Genomic DNA, 17,350 nt, shown 5'->3' with positions numbered 1-17,350 from the left:
AAGCACATGGTAATGTTTTTTTATTGTATTTATATGTTTTAATGATTATTATTTATCTGTTTGGGGTTTGTATTCCAGTTTGGCCTGCACTGTCCTAGCAGTCCTGCCGTCTTGTTTTAGAGTGATGACAAAACCTACATACTGGCAGTTTAAACTGGCCTTGGTGAGTGACTTAAGGCACACAAGCAGCCTATCCTGGATTGCTCCATTTAATGTTAATAATAATATGACCTGCTTGTATATTCATCTTCATCTCTTCTCTTCATTTTAGGTGCGGATTCAGTTCAGTTTTTTTTTCCAGTGATTATTCAAATTAAATGTTTTATTCTTTATAGATCAACTCATCTCTGGGGTTCTTCCTCTTTTCCTATCAAGTCCATGAGAAGTCTATTCTGCTACCATCCTTGTACGTGAATCGAGATACCAGTAATAATATACTTTATTAACATTAGAAGTCTGCTTCCGACACCTCACTCAAAAACATTGTTATAAACACAAGCCAATTTTACAGTCCCTAGAAAAAGTATTGCCCACACAAGTGCTTATGTCGTATTGCCACATTTCATTCTTCAAACTTAAAACTAAAAAACTGAAAATATTTTCCAAGAATCAACAGTATGTGGGACACAATCGTGAAGTACAACCAAATTACTTTAACATTTTTTTGTAATATTTTAAATTTAAAATAACTGAAATGGGGTTGTTTCAAAAATATAGAACCAATAAACATCAGAATTTCCCTAACAACGTCTGAATGATCCAACGTCAACCTAAATGACTAACAACGGCACACAGAGCGCACCTGTGTGTCATTAAGTCTGAGTTTGAATGCACCTGCTCTGTGACGGGCTCAGAGGTCTGTGAAAGGAGACACTGTAGATTATGTTCTGATAAAGTTGTAGAAATGTTTAATGCAGGAATGGCATACAAGAAGATTTTGCACATCTCCGGGAGCACTCTGCGAAAAAAATAGAAAGAGCATAAAACCACTGAAAACTTACCAAGACCTGGCTATCCATCTAAACTTTCAGCCCGAACAAGAACAAAACCGAAGGAGCCAAAAGGGCAATGAGCACATTGGATGACTTGTAGGCATACTTAGCTGTAGTGGGACAATTTGTGCATAGGACAACTATTAGTCGTTCTCTGTGTAAATGTGCCCTTTAGGAAGCACTCTCCGAAAGAATACCATAAAAAGGCATGTTTGGCATTTGCAAGAAGCGACTTGGGAACAAGGTGCTCTGGTCATATGAAACTTAAATTGAACTTTTTGAGCTGAAATAAAAGCGTTACGTTTGATGTAAGAGTAACACTGCACATCACCATGAAAACACAATTACCACTGTCAATCATGGTGGTTGCAGCATCATGTTCTGGGGTTGCTTTTCTTTAGCAGGGACTGAGAAGATTGTTAGAGTTGATGGAAGGATGGATGCAGCCAATTACAGGGCGATTCTGGCAGAAAATCTGTTTTCGTCTTCAAGAGACCTGAGAATGGGGCGCAAGTCCACCTTACAACAGGACAACTGCCCTGAACATAGAGCAAAATCTACAATAAAAAATTAACAATATAAAGTTGTTAGAATGGCCAAGTTCCTGACTTGATTTGGTAATCTGCAAATGTGTGAGGGCCGACTACAATCTGTAATAAATTCACCCTCCGTGAAAGGCTTGCAGTGCTTGGCGATCAGCATCGCGACCTTGTAGCTCGCCTTTGTAGCATTTTCATTTGGTCTATAGGGTCTCATGAAAAAGCGCTTCTGTGCCATTTAACCAGCTTCCAGTTGCTCCACATTTTCACAGAGCTTGTTTCCAGTTATTTTTTGGGAGTCAGTATGTTTTGTCTGGCAATATTATATTATTTGAAAAAAGCCATTGTCTCCTATTTGATTGACGCATTTGATCCTATTGGGTGAAAAAATACTCTAATTTCAACTAGTCCTAGAAGTGGTGGCCATCACAGTCAACTTTCCTTTTTTTAAAATTTACAGTCTCCATGTCAAATATGGGGTGGTCTTAAATTCTCACAGAAAGCCAATGGCAAGGTGGCCAAATGGCTGCTGCCATCGTCTGGTGAAATGTTATTTTTTTGTTTGGTTTTGTTCTTTGGTACAAGTTTACTCTATATTGCGGTTAACATCACTGGCGGGCCACACATTATTCATTTTATGACAGAGGCTGCGGGCCACTAAAAATTTGATTATGGGCGGTAACAGGCCCCCGGGCCAGACTTTGGACATTGATTCTATAGAGCATTTGTGGAAAGATCTGAAAAATGCACAAATAATCATCATCAAACCATAAGAAACTTGAGGTGTTTGTAATGAAGTATTGGATAATATTTCTGTTTCAAGATGTTCAAAACCTATAGACATACCTAATAAGACTTGTCCCTGTGCTTGCAGCAAATGGAGGTTGTACAAAGTATTAACTCAAAGGGGACTAGTATTTTTGCAATGTCTAATTTTCAATATTTTATTTGTTAGAACAATACATAATGTTGAATATATGTCTCGCATGTTGTTGATTCTTAGAAAATATTTTGAGTATTTTATCTATAAGTCTGATGCCACAAAGATGGCCATATGTCAAGAGTTCTTGGCAGGCAAATACTTTTGAAAGGCACTGTATCAGTGTTTGAAAATGTCAAAATATACTTTGAGTATATGGATACCTGAAATCCACTTCTGACACCACACTCAAAAAACATTGTAATAAACACAAGCCAACTTTATTTATCACACCAAACGTGTGCATTTCACGACCACTATAAAAGAGGTGGAGGGGTGAGCCAATGGCTGCATTGGAGAGGAGAGGATTTGGTGCTTAAATCTGGGATCATGTATTAATCTAGATTAGTGTAGATGGTTGCTTTATTAACTATTGAGTTATATGAACCATCTGTCCCCATAAATCAATCAGTAATGCATGTGCAGGGATTAGGAAAGAATGGAAGGCAGCGGCTCAGGCGTTGTTTGTGCAAGATCAATTATTGGACTGTAACAGGATCGGCAAAGCGCACTGGCTGTAATTATGGGATCAGGGAGCGGTGGAAAGTGCCCCCTTCAGAGCGTTTGAGGATACAAGTCGCTTGTCAACACTGATCAAGCAGACAGTCATTAATTGAACATTGTAAATTCATGCCCTAATATTGCCGTTCAAAATGTAACACAACCCTGGGAGGGAAACAAGTTAGTCATGTATTTTTTCGACTATAAGTCTCTCCATAGTATAAGTCGCCCAAGCCAAAAAATGCATAATTTGGAAGGAAAAAACATGTATAAGTTGCACTATTGGCATAAATTGCATTTTAGGGGGTAATTCATTTGACAAAAATCCAACTCCAAAAACATCTATGTCATCTGGAAAGGCAATTCAAGATAAAAATAAAATAGAGAACACGTTATATCAATGTCACACCTTTGTGTATATCTCATACACGCACGTCAGTAACGATGTAACATATGAAGTTAGTCAGATAAATCCATCATAACGATCATTTTTTCCAAACTATCATCTTCACTCCAAATCACAAAATCCAATGAAATATTTATCCTCGGTGTCACTTTTACCAATGAACAAGTCCATCAAGACTGTAAACCCCTTCACTTACGCTTTCCGCTTCGAAAAATGTCTACCCACAAAAGGGAAGGTTGAAATGATTAACACAGGCCTAGAGCCCCCTCTAGAGGTTTGGTGTGGAAATAAAATGTAAAGTGATATACAGTACCGGTAATAAAATAAAAAAACTCAACGATATACAAAATGTGTTAATAAATTCACATATAAGTCTCACCGGAGTATAAATCGCTTCCCCGGCCAAACTATCAAAAAAAAAAACCTGCGAAAAATACAATATATCAGTAAGTATCAACATGGTTTCAGCATTACTCAACCATTAAAGGTGAATGCATGTAATATTCGTTTATTTTTGACACAAGCTCAATTGTAGTGTGTTAGACATGTTGACAAGCCAGTTATGGCAATAAAGACATTTCAATTTGATTATCTTTTCTAGGGCTGTGTGTCTCTTCCTGCATGACCTTCCGCTAATGTCCGTTTGGTTCCTTCAAACTGCCACATTCAGGTAAAGCATACAGTTTTCATGAATGGAAGGTTGTTAATTATTTTAGTACCTTTGACATCTTTGGTGAGGACTTAAAAGCAATTGTATTTTAATGTCAGTAATGCAGGTGTGTTAAACTTATGAGCAGTACTAACAGCACTAATCTGTGCATTTTATGTATGCTACACTGGAAAAAATGCATTACTTCATCACAGGCAGAAAGTTTTGCTCATTTGAAATATAATTTTCTAGTTTTCAAGATATTCAGAAATGTAAGCTCCATCTTCTTCCCATCAGCCCCCTTTTTTCTCTTTGTTTTTGTCATTTGTTCATAAAGTTGGTGATTTTTATATAATTGTAACTTTGTATTTGAATAAACAGAGGGGAAAGACTAAATATGTCAACCAATAGATCAATCCTGTTTCTTAAATAGACAACAACATCCTTAAAATGAGCATGATTATCAACCATATATTAGGGATGTTATTTTATCTAGCATATTGTTGATAATTTCTCCCTTTTTTCTACTGAGATTAGAAAAAAATCTTGTACTGTTTGCTGGATGGGACATTCTTATTTCAAGTACAAATGTTCTTAATCTACTTAAAATATCTTAAAATTATATTTTAAAAAAAAATCATCATTCATGAATAAAAAACATTTATTTGAATAATAATCAAAAATACACGAGATATCACATAAACGTGCATTTTTTTGAATACATGGGGATCAAGAAATGTGTATTACTTTGACACTTCGGAATTTATTATGTTTTTAATCTGTTTTCAAATATTACTATATTCTTACCTTTATTTTCTAGAAAAATAACAAAAATATTACTTCAAAAGAGCAAAATCTATCCCCCAATGATACAAAACGAGGTTCTAACCTGTGTTTTATTATTAAAATAATAAAATATTTGAAATCATCAAGATGTTTTTTACTTTATTTGATTACCTTTTTCACTGTTATCAAACATAGTAATTGATTTAATATATTTGCCAGTATAATTAAGATTAAATAAATAAAAATAGTAATCTGCTGTCACCTACTGATATGGATGAATATTACAGTGACTGGGCTGATCAATGAAAGAAAACAAAGTTACTGAACAATGCCATGTTTTTTTGTGAATATCACATTGGGAAATTACCTGAAGCATACTAGATTTCGCATGTGGGCCTTGACCTACACCTATTTGCCCTAATCCTTGATTCAAGCAGACTCGGTTGAAATATAATAATAAATCCCAGGAATATCATGACATATGAAATATAATCTGCCAATGCAAAAGGTTGCCATCAGTCCTTACAAATTATTCAGTTCTTTTTCATTGATTAGGGTTTGTATGGGGTTTTTAAAATCCTTAACAGTACTTGTATTTTAATGTTGTGTTTTCAAGGATTAAAAAGTGCTTAAGTTTTGCTTTAAATGCTTGAAATTGTTGCCTTGTTTCTCAAAAGGTCTGCATAAAAATGACACTGACACTGCCTTCTTGTGGCTTCACTTTGGTCTGCGTTTTCTTCCCTCATGATTAACGCCACCTAGCCATTAGTTTGTACGGCATAGTCCTATTTTCCTACGGGTCGCACCCATGAGGACAGGTGCATGCTATACCTAAACGGGGCACCATGAACATGTATTTGTACAAGGATTAGGTATTAATTATGGACATTTATTATGAGCCATGCAAAAAGTTAAGGTATATTTTCCCCACTGGTAAATAATTATAGAAAGAACTTCCTGCAACTGAAAATGTAACAAATATTACTGTCAGTTTTACTTAACACCAAATACTGTGAGAGATTTGTTCTCCAAAATATTTACATGCGTATTTTTGATCCACAAATATATTCGCAATTTACTCAAAAACCATATGTCTTCATAAATGCACACGCAACATGAATGATTGCATATGTAAATCACAGATATATTTGTGACTGTCAAATACATGATTCCCACCAGATTTTGTTTTGAGTTGTTTCTGGAGAAATTAGAAAATGGCTTTGAAACTGCTCAAAAGTGCTTGAATTTAGTCATTAAAAAAGGTGTACGAACCCTGATTAATGCTTTCCAGTTATTCTTACAGGCTCTTTATTGTTGTAATCTAATGACTTTCAAACGGCAAATGTCATAGAAACTGACTTTAAAATGTCAGCGAGGCAGTCGTGTTTAGGTGAGGACTGCTTTTGGAAAGACAAGTTCCGTTTCAGGTGCATCCTTAACTTTCACCAGCTGTTGTAAAATTCTTCCGGCAGCTCTAATTGTTGTGTGTGTGCGCTTTAGGATAAGGATACATGGGGGATTACCCTTCATAGTCAGAATGCCTGCTCTCTAAGTGTGCATTGTATAGGGACAGAGGGTCATTCTTCAATTTATCAGCGCAGTCTAACTTAGACATAATGTGCATCCTCTTCAGGCTTTATTATCTAAAAAATGCATCTTTTGTTTGCTCAATCTATTGGATGAATGCTCCACTTGAACTGGGAGAGGACAGAATGTATCCAGTCAGTTAGAATTGATTATCTGTTTCTAAATTGATTAGATGTTGAATAGGGTGTTTTTCTTTTTCACAAAAAGACAGATTGTTGGACAATTAAGAGGTTTTTCATAGTTGAGGTGTTGTGCGATTTAGTGTGAGTCAACTGTTGTTCTTCTCTGTGGTCAATCCGAAAACTTAGATAAGCTTTGTCTAAATGTTTTTATTCAGGGACAAAATGCTGGAGAGGACTTTTGATACCAAAGTTTTGCTTCACTTGGCAATTATATATGTGAAGCAAATATTACATCAGTCATATCAAACACATGGCTCGCGGACTGAATGCATTTCGTTGGATGATTTAATCTAGCTTGTCATAAATAAATTGTTCAAAAATCATGCATGGATTTTTCTTTTTAGTTTATCCCTCTCACAGTGTACATGCACCGACAATGAAAATTTCTAACCCCTCTATAATTTCTAAGTGGGAGGAATAGCAAGATAGCAGGGTGATCAAATGCTTTTTCTCTTTACTGTATGTAAAAAAAAAACGTTACATCAGTCATGTCAAACACATTTCGTTAGATGATTCAATATGGCTCGGCATAGATTTCTGATTATGTAAAAAAAGCGATTGTCAAGGTCTTTTCTATCAAAAGTTGTGATTTTTTATTAATAAATGCAAACATAATACTCCCTCCAATTGCAAGACATGAGTGTTTAGTTTCTGCAGTGTGTTGGGTTTGGTACAGGTAAAAATGCAATCAATAAATTGTTGAAATAAACAATTCCAATCATTATAATATTTTCCCCATTGTTGTGTTTAGAAAAGATCCCTTATCATCTGTGATTATATTACAGTGTTTCCCATAGAATGTTATGAGACCTCGATGGGTGGACAGTCAAGGAGGGCCCAAATAAGAATCATTTTCCCGCTTTGACTCATTTCTTTTTTAAATTTCCTTTTTGCCCTCCGTATTGAATCCTCCCTTGAACTGTTCCTGTGCTCAATGTGCTTCTGCGGCAGATCCTCTCCAAACCCCTCCCTCTTTCTGCTCAGCAATTAAAATCATTTATATTAACCAATCAACCAATTTACCGAAAGGGAGTGAGGCGACAAAAAAAAAAAAAATAGCACAAGTTTGAGACCCTGGCAGGGACCAATGTTAGGCTGAATAATGAAGCATAATGCTGAAAAACAAAGCTTCCAAATGGTGTAGACATTCTTTCGCTGATGCTGCCTGCCTGAGAACAGAAAGTCTGGCTCAGGCCCCAGAGACAAACTGAGTTTGACATCCCTGCTTTACATTATAACATGAGGTTCATATCAAAATTCAGGTGAAAAAGTACTGTGTTTTTCTGCCTGCACAGCATGCTGCCTCTGTTTCTGAAGGATGGACTTCTTGTGCCATACGTTGTGACTTCGCTAGCCTTCCTCTACTTCAGCATCTTTTTACTGTCAGCATTACTGCACTGCTCTGAAGAATTGCTGATGATGGGAGCCTACCGCAAGATCTTCTTCTTCCTAGAAGCATTTGACCTGTGTTTGCTTCTCAGAAGGAAGGTGAGTGTCACTTGCGGTTGCAGTCGCATGTACCGGTCAGGATGCTTACTTCCAGTCGCTGTTGTAATACATCATGATCCCAACAAAGCCTATCAAATATACTCGCACTGGGGAATAAAAACAAAGTCTTTTAATTTGAATGTTTTTTGGGGGCATTCACTGAAATTGAAATTTTGGGCCCAAAGAAAAGAAAATGGGATCCAATCAATTTTGGGAAAAATATTTATTTGCACCGATTTGATAACAAAGCACAATAAAAATCTGCTTACATAAAGATATTTGTGGGTGGCATTTTAGTAAGAATTGTAAGAAACAAGAGATGGCATTTGACCTGCTAGAAGGATCGGTCAGGTTGACCTGTGATGAGCGACCGAACACCATGCAGGTGCTCAGCTACTTTCATTCATATTTACCATCATAATAATAATAACAAATAAATGTCCCATCTTCGCACTCACACAGCATAAATGTTTGGGAATCAAAAGTGCTGAAGTGTATGGTAGGATAGCTCTGTAATGTTTTCATGGAAAAATTAGTCTAAGGCGTAAACCTGTTACTTCTTCTTTCACCTACCTACTTGGTCTTGTTTGTTTTCCTCCTTCCCCTTCCACATGTTTGGGGAAGGCAAGGGAACAGACTTACTGCCTTTTTTTGTACTTTTTTATGATATTTGTTTATTTGGAGATGGGATATTGGACTTTTTACCATAATAAACAACATTAAGGCAATAAAAAAAACTTCAGCAGATTTATAATAAATCCAGAATGTATAGTTTTTTTTAATTGCGTTACAGAAAATAACCAACATTATCACAATATTCTAATTTTTCTGAGACAGTCCTGTATGTTGCCTGCAGACACCACTTAATCAAAAAATATGTATCAGAAGGAATTGGCTCCCTGGCCTTGGCCATGAATAACAACAATTTGAGACAAGCATGAGGTTGATCATTTTAACCTGGATTGACATAATGAACCTAGATGGTAAAAATTCAAACAATGTTGTTCCTAAATGAATAAAGGACACCCAATATACAACAGCAAATGCTGATATTTGATCAGAAAAAATAATCATCAGACAATAAACCTGGGTGCGGTATTAGTGTGGTACCAGAAGTTGAAAAGTGTTTGGGACACTCCTTTTTAGTAGTACATCTACTAATCTGTAGCCAGCTTCCAATAACTGCTAGGACTGAGAAGAGGACATTGGTTCTAATAAGTGCCTTTATATGCATCAAACTTTTTGGGGGGCCTATAAACGGCAACGGACACATCTAAAAATATGTTAAATAGTGCCTGTAAATGAACATTACATTCCACCTTGACCGGTGCCTTTCACAAAAAAAAAAAGTCTCCCAACAATTACAAATAATTAATTTTGATTTCTGTGAAATGTGCAGCAAGTGCACACGCCGGTAGAGTGTCAGCGATTAGAGAAGGTGTCTTTTTATAGAGTGTGCCATTAACACACGTTTGCCTAGATATACTTATTTACACAAGCTACATAAATAGCAGGCACCAGTGACGGTGATAGGGTTTCATGGGTTTGTCAGGGTGGGCTCGAGCACGAGGTGTTTCCTCGATCTTACACTGATTTATCTTCGGTCATAAAGCTTAAATAGACGTCCAAGTGAGCTCACTCTCAGCATCAGCTGTTTGCATCTCTTGTGCTAAATTCAATTACTGCTATGTTTGATAAATCATAGTCACATTACAACAATTTTACAACAGTTTATAGCCAGGTGTCGTTATCAGTCCGATACAGGACACTTTTGAAGATACCTACTCGCTACAGTTATCGACACTGGTATTGATTGCTCGTGTGTCTATATGATCAGTAACTGAAGGCATGTATGGCAGACAGCTGCCCATTAAAATGCCATTTCAGGACCTTGGGTTGTCACAAATACACAAATATGACAAGGACTGACTTCTTTTAACAGTTCTTGTAACTGTTCCTTTACTGACTCCATACTGTAAATCAGGGGTCGGGAACCTCTTTGACCAAAAGAGCCAAAAAAAAACAAATATAAGCGAAAGTGGCATTTTGTAATTAAAGTCAAACTTGTAAATCATGGGGTAGCTAGGATATGCAGTTTGCGATCCAGTGTATCGGGTTGAGGGTGTAAGGCTTGTGATGTAGTTTCCATATGTTCCCTGCTGGAGACTCGGAACGGGTGGGGATGGCAACACTCGTCTCATGAATTTGATGTGCTGGCTCACTCAATTGTATATCCTCAATTTACCATTAGCTCTCACAAATCTGTGTAGTTGGTACTGGGCTTCTGACCCCCTCATAGATCGCCAACATTTTGCATCCACCCTTTAAATGTTACTAGCGTCTTTGGACACCTTGATGCCATGAATATAACTTTGTATATAATAATATATTAAGTTTGCATAATAAGGAAGACGTTATATGGCTGTGCTATCAGGAATAGCGACTAAAGAGGCGCTCGCTGTTGTTTCGGCCGCTCTATTTGCTCTGTTTGTATTACACACCGTAACTATGGTGGGTGTGGCATAGCGCTTTCTGTCAGATCTATTAATTAGGGACACACCTGGCCCAATTCCAAACCCATTAGGCCCCTCTGGGGCCGGATACAAAACGGTCCAATAGAAGAAGAAAAAATTATGGAGGCTGCAGCAACAGGACGGCTTAAGGTCCTTGCTGGAACAATGAACCGAAGCGGCCGGGGACTCCTCGCACCCATGGCAGCGCCCTCGCGACCCTACTGAGGATAAGCGGTGTAGACAATGGATGGATGGATGGATGTTCACTATATAAAATAACCATCAGTCTCATAATTTTGTATTTTTTAATTCGGGGTCTTTATTCAATATTCATATTTTATCCTAATAAAACAGTCTTGAGGTGCCCTTTATAGAACCAAAGTGGTAAGACAATCCTCAATGTCACAACGAAATTAAATGGACTTTTACTTGCATTGATTTAACGCGCTTAGTGGCTCATACATCGCGTGACACAAATAATTTGAATTATGAAATGAGTTGCTAACGCTTTTAATAATCGAAGTTAATCGATTTGTTATTGCATCCCTACTTTTGGGTGCTTTGGTCGAGAGAAAGTGGGGCGCATGCGTTGGAGCTCGTGGTTTTGGGTTTATTTATTATATTTTATTATTTGTGTTTATTTATTAAGTAGGGAGGCATCACTCTACAACAGTGTTTTTTTCAACCTTTTTGAGCCAAGGCACATTTCTTTCATCGAAAAAATCCCGCGGGACACCACCATCTGAAAAAGTAGGAACAAAAAGCTTATTAACAATGTAAATGTTTTTTAACAGTGAAAAATGATGTTGTATTAAAACGTGTTGAATAGGAATCAAACACAAAAAATAACATAATTTACAGGAAATACAACAAACTGAATTCTAATTTATGGTTTTTATAAAGCGAATGAGCAAAAAATGTGCAGGTTTTTTCAGCTAGTTATCTGGCGACTTTTCTTAGCTTCGTAGCTAGCTAACATCCTACATTTTTAGCTATTTAGCATGCTAGATACCTATCTTCTTACATTTTTTTGCATGCAATGGAGCTAATATTTTATCTTTTTCTGCCTGTCATCAAGAAAAATTTTGGCCTCCTTTCTAGATAGCCATCTAGCTTTGATCTGGCTATTTAGATGTATTTCACTCATTTAGCGAGCTGGCTACCTTCCTTGTAGTTTGTTTTTTTACCTGAGTATGAACTTTACATTACAATATGATTATCATTGATATAATCATATTTGGCATTTCGATTCAATGTAAACCAAATTACATATTTACTTTTTCCATATTTAGCTTAAAATATTCACGTTCCCACAAAAATATTTTATATAGCTGATGTTATATTTTTATTTTTTATGTTGTTGTTGTGCTCTGTGCAGCTCTTTTGTGCAGACTTTTTGTGATAAAGGGCTATACAAATGAATATGACTCGACTTGACACATTCTTTCATGTTTATACTCACTCAATGTGAAAACTGGCCGGTGTGGATAAACACAGAGCAGGAATCGAAAAAAGACACACATGAAACTCTTCCTCTTCTAATATATATTTGTCTACAAGAACATGACAGTTGGCTACCTGCTGCTGCTCCTGCTTATGGTATGGAAGAGTACTACATGATTACTCTGCTAGGCTCTAGACCACACAGTCACACACATCGGATAATTTCCCACAGCACACCTGACAATATCTCGCGGCACAGTGGTTAAAAAAAATCACTGTTCTACAAATATTTGGATGGAAAGGCAAGTCTACGAGCACTACCTTGTAAATAGTATTGAAGTTGTAAATAACTGTGTGGAATGTAGTGTATTTTGAAACCGTTTTCATCTCGTTTCCCGACTGACAACTACCTCCTTTTTGACTTTCAGTTCTACATCAGTATTGCATCCATGGCCCTTTTGAGCATCGCAAGCGTGGCACTTTCCCCTCCGAGTCATTTACCTGACTTGTTTCCTGTGCTAGTCTCCACTTTTTCATGTGTTCATTTCATGGGGATGTTTGTCTACTTCAACTTCGTCCAGTTCACTGAATTGCCAACCCGAAGAAGCCCAAAGAAGAATAGATGAAAGCAGCTTTCAGAGTTGTACAGAACTGGTACTGACTCAGGAAAGCCGGTTTTGCACAGGTTTGCTTAGGATTTTTTTGATGCAGGGGACCTTTTACTTACTGCAAACGCAAACATTCCCTCTTATGGCTACTCTGAAATAAATCCTTATCCTCTTGGCCCAAAAATATTGTTCACTTCATGTATATTTTTTCTAATCATGGTGGAAAATAATTCTTAAAATGAGCAAAACTAACTAGATCATTCTGCAAGTGTTTATTTTATTCAAGAAACAATAAAAGATATCTCAAAAATAGCATCACAAATAATGAAATGCTCTTGGATGAGTAAAATGTTTATCGTGCTCTCGTTGTTTTTGTTGTTCATTCCAACTATGAGTATTCATTCTGCGTACTTTGCTTTCTGGTTTTTGGTCGGTTAAAAAGAGTGTTTTCTAACCCAGTCAATACTAACTGGTCTGAATTCGGGACACGCCATTGCTGCACGCCAAAGCAGGGAAACGAGATCCACTTCAAGTTCCTTTTCTATGGTTGTTATGTTTTACTCGCGTCTTTACCATCACTGACTGTCTCAGGACCTATAGCTAGCAAAAAATATCATATTGTATCACTTACTCGCAAAGTCTTTACAAAGCAGACGAGATTTTAAACTGAATGGAGAGGAAGGGATTGTGGGAGGTAATTCAGCCAATAGCATATAAAATATTTCATCACACCATGAGGCAAACCAATAGCATTTTATATGACGTTCAACCAATAACCATTCAAGCATCTTATAGACTTGTGGGCACTTTCTCATATAAACCAATGCGAAACTTGAATTTTCAACATTTTTGAGCTTGTGAAATAATTCTTGAAGTGGTATAGTGAGCAAAATTCTGTAAAGAGGGGTCAAAAAACCTTCCACACCTTAGATTGAAAGTATCTTTAAACAGGGTTGCGTATCACAGTCATGTACTATATTGTCTTAGGGGTTTTAGAATTGCTCTGGCAAAAATAGTTGATTTAATCCTGAATATTAGGCAGGGGTATTCTAATCAATCAAATGTAACATGCATAATTGAGTAAATGCCTTTACAGTGATTGGGTTATTCTAAATATGGGTAAGTGTGAAGTACATTGGTGAGCGCTTTGGGAGGTCTTGAGTCACTTGAAAAGCACTATATAAATGCAGCCCATTTAGCATCAGTGTGCAGGTACTGCAGAAATACACTGCGGAATATAAGAACTTTTAACACTTTGAAGGGACAGTGTGTATTATTTGCCCACTAAACGTCACTTTATTGGTAAGTCCAACCAAAAACCAGTGATAAAAAAGCACAAGGAAAATACAAACTACGGAGAACAAAGTGACCGAAAAGCACATTTCTGTTTAGGTAAGGCTAATGTTGTGTAAAATAAATACAAATGTCTCTATCAATCAATAGTTGGCGCAAAATAATACAGACTGTCCCTTAAACTTTCCGGTGAACTGCAATCAAAAAGGTTTGTCAACAACCTAGAAACACATCTATCGAAACTATAATTACAAAATGTGTGGTTGTTTTTTTTTAAATACTGATTTTTCACTGCAAAAATGATTTCTTACCCCGTTGGCAAACTATTTTCAGTGGTTTAATTATGTTTAAAAAGTTGTATCTTGTTTCGTTATTGAAATTAAGATATTTATGTCAAGAACCAGAACAGGACCCAAACGTGTGATGTTTTCACACAAGCCTATTATTTTACGGGAAATGGGGCGTCATGGACGTTAGGCAGCGGTCTGGCGTGAAAAGACAGGAACCCAGAGACCGACACCAATAACCCGAGCAGATATCGGACAGGTCGGGACAGACAAGATTGATATTGAAACAGGATATCGAAATTAAACAGGACACACTAGACGGAAACGAAAATTGGAGAGAATAATAAACAAGACAAAAAAAGACAGGAACTAAACTGAAAACCGATATTAAAGAGGACAAAATAAACAGTAACAATACCGTACAGGAAATACCAACAGGGAACAGGACCGAGTCAGAACCCATGTCGTTTGGGGCAGAGGTTCGTTGACGGACTGACAAAGAAAAAATGAGAGCACTGAGCTTAAGTAGACAGAAAGCCAATCCGTCAATGAGCCGCAGCTGGCGCCACATGGGCGGGGCCAATTGGGCGCCATGGCAACCGTGACAATTTAATTTAAGACAAATTATGTAGCAAATGGTAGATCATTTTGCTCATTTTAAGAAATGTTTTCAACCTGTTTAAAAAATATATGTAAAAGAAGCAAAATGATTGACCAGCTCCTAAATAAAATACTTTTCCTTAATGAGATTTATTCTTAGCAGTATATACATACATTTATTATTTTATTTTTGAGCCACTTGTGCTCACTGTGTAGAGTATATAATATCAAAAAGTTTTTGTTTTCCAATCCCAAAAATATATATACACTTATAGTAAGAAAACACGTGTTTTTCATGTCAAAATTAACAATATTATGTGCTAACAGGGTAAACAATTACTTGTTCTGTGTATGTAGTCACTACAAAAAAAAAATGTCTCAAAATTCTACAAATTTGCTAATTCTTAGTTAATATACACTTACAATAAGAAAACATTCATAGCCCATGGTAGTTTTGCTCATTATATGTTTTAGGGTGTTTGTCTGTTTTTTTTTTGTGGAAAGTATTCATTAAAATTAACAAAATTATCTGCCAACAGGGTTAGGTGCCCTCTACAGAAAATACCCACTTTTTTCATTTTTAGTTAATTTTTAAGGTATTTTATCTTGTTTTTCCAAATATGATAAAAAGCAATCTGAAAACATGGAAAACAATCTTATTACTTTGATTTTAGGAAAAAAAAACAATTGATAAGAAAGACGCTGTTTTTTTCTGATCTTGGTGAAATACTTTCTTATTCTACTACAAAAACAAGTTAAATTCTGGTTAAACTCGAAAGATCACAGTGTACTGCTGTGACCATGATGCTGCATGTTACTGTATGTCATTGATTAAAAAGCAAACTGTAACTTTGTTTCATCCCTTATCTACATCAGATTTCCTGTTTTCAAGGCGATTTGAATGTATCAATTTAACATGCATATCATATTGAAACTGTTTAAATTAAACATGTTTTATGCACCCCGTGACCCGAGTGAGGATGAGCGGTGCAGAAATCAGATGGATGGAAGTTTTATGCATTCCCCCCCACCCACAATTTCATAGTTTTTTTTTGTGGGGTTGAATTCTGCAGTGTGTGAATGGCAAGTCCAAAACTTGATGATGTGAAGGTGCTTTCGGTAATCGCTGATGCTACATGTTTGTGTGAAAGTTGTATTTTCTTTTGAATAAACTCATCATGTAAATCAGGGGTCTCCAACGTGGTGCCCACTCAGGACAGTTGAGGTGCAGGTCCTTGGGGTACTTGTTCTAAAAATAACTCACCAGTGTTTTGTCATTGTGATTTTCTAGTAAAATGTCTATTTAATCCTACTTCCAATAATGGCAATAACATAGTAACAACGTAGTAATAACATAAGTTTTCTATTTTAGAAATGCTTAAAAAAGGTTGGAGACCCCTGATGTAAATGGACTCAGAAGCTGATGCGGAGCCATATTTGTATTGTTTTAAATGAATGTTTTTACATACCATGCAATGTTTTTTATAAAAAGGTGTTTTCAACTCACAATAAATAAAGCTTTGTCAACAAACTGGATGTCAATTTTAAGGGACACTGTGCAATATTTGACCGCTAGATGTGGCTGTATACAGTAATGCAACCAAAAACGAGAGCTACAAAGCTCAAGAAAGACTCAATTTGACCAAACCACTCTGTTTTCTCTCATTTTCAGAGAGTTTTGCTCTCTAGCTGTACCCGAAGCAACAAGTTGGTGGACAATCATGTTAGCTCCCACTCATTTAAATTTCTTAAATTTAAAAAAATGCACGCTTGTAGGACAGTTTATGTACATTTGCAAGGGTTCGTACTGGTGCTCGAAAGCCTTGAAAATTTATTTCAATGTTTTGTTTTCAAGATTTGAAAAGTATTTGTAAATAGTTGAAATTGTTGCCATGTTTCTCAGAAAGTCTGCTTGAAGATGACACGGACTCGGCTCTCTGATGACTTCACTTAACCATTGCATTTCTTCTTCCCTCGTTTTTAACTGCAGCTGGCAATAGTTTGTATGGCATTGTCCTTTAAAGCATCATTGCCGCCTACGGGTCAGCCCATGAGGCCAGGTGCGTGCTAGACCTATTGGTCACTATGAAATGTGCATTTCCCAGTGGTAAATTGTAATGGGAAGAACTTCCTGCAACTGAAAATGTCAGTTTTACCCAACACTGTCAGAACCCGAACAGACAGTGGACCCAAATGCGTAACTTTTTCACACCAAGCTTTATTTGACAGAAACGGGGCAGTCATGCGCGAGAATAATATTTGACGATCGCTGGACAGAAGAAGTGAGACATAGTTGTCAGGCGTGGGAAAACAGGAAGCCAGGGGCAGATGAGATCGAAACTGGACAGGACAAACAGGATAGATAGATGCCAGATACAGAATACACGAGCAGATACCGGACAGGTTGGGACTGAAACCTGATACAGGATGCACGAGCAAGATACATGACGGGACAGACGGGATCGATCCCGTATACCGGATAAACGAGCAGGATACG

General features: G+C 36.8%; 1 protein-coding gene across 1 annotated transcript in view; it reads left to right on the top strand.

Annotated features, from left to right (window-relative positions):
- The window catches only part of alg6 (ALG6 alpha-1,3-glucosyltransferase), a 42,742-nt gene extending 26,861 nt beyond the window's left edge, over positions 1-15,881 (top strand). Inside the window, exons 10-14 of the mRNA XM_088350234.1 lie at positions 79-163; positions 336-406; positions 4,019-4,087; positions 7,917-8,109; positions 12,494-15,881. Of these exons, the coding sequence (XP_088206360.1) occupies positions 79-163; positions 336-406; positions 4,019-4,087; positions 7,917-8,109; positions 12,494-12,691 (616 nt within the window). The 3' untranslated portion in view covers positions 12,692-15,881. The remainder of the gene's footprint in view (positions 1-78; positions 164-335; positions 407-4,018; positions 4,088-7,916; positions 8,110-12,493) is intronic.
- Positions 15,882-17,350: the final 1,469 nt, after the last annotated feature.

Source organism: Urocampus carinirostris, chromosome 12 (assembly GCF_059441175.1).
Source record: "Urocampus carinirostris isolate Australia breed hairy pipefish chromosome 12, RoL_Ucar_1.0, whole genome shotgun sequence".
NCBI classification, from domain to species: Eukaryota; Metazoa; Chordata; class Actinopteri; order Syngnathiformes; family Syngnathidae; genus Urocampus; species Urocampus carinirostris.
The sequence above is the reverse complement of the archived record's forward strand: the minus strand, read 5'-3'. Positions and strand labels throughout refer to the sequence as shown.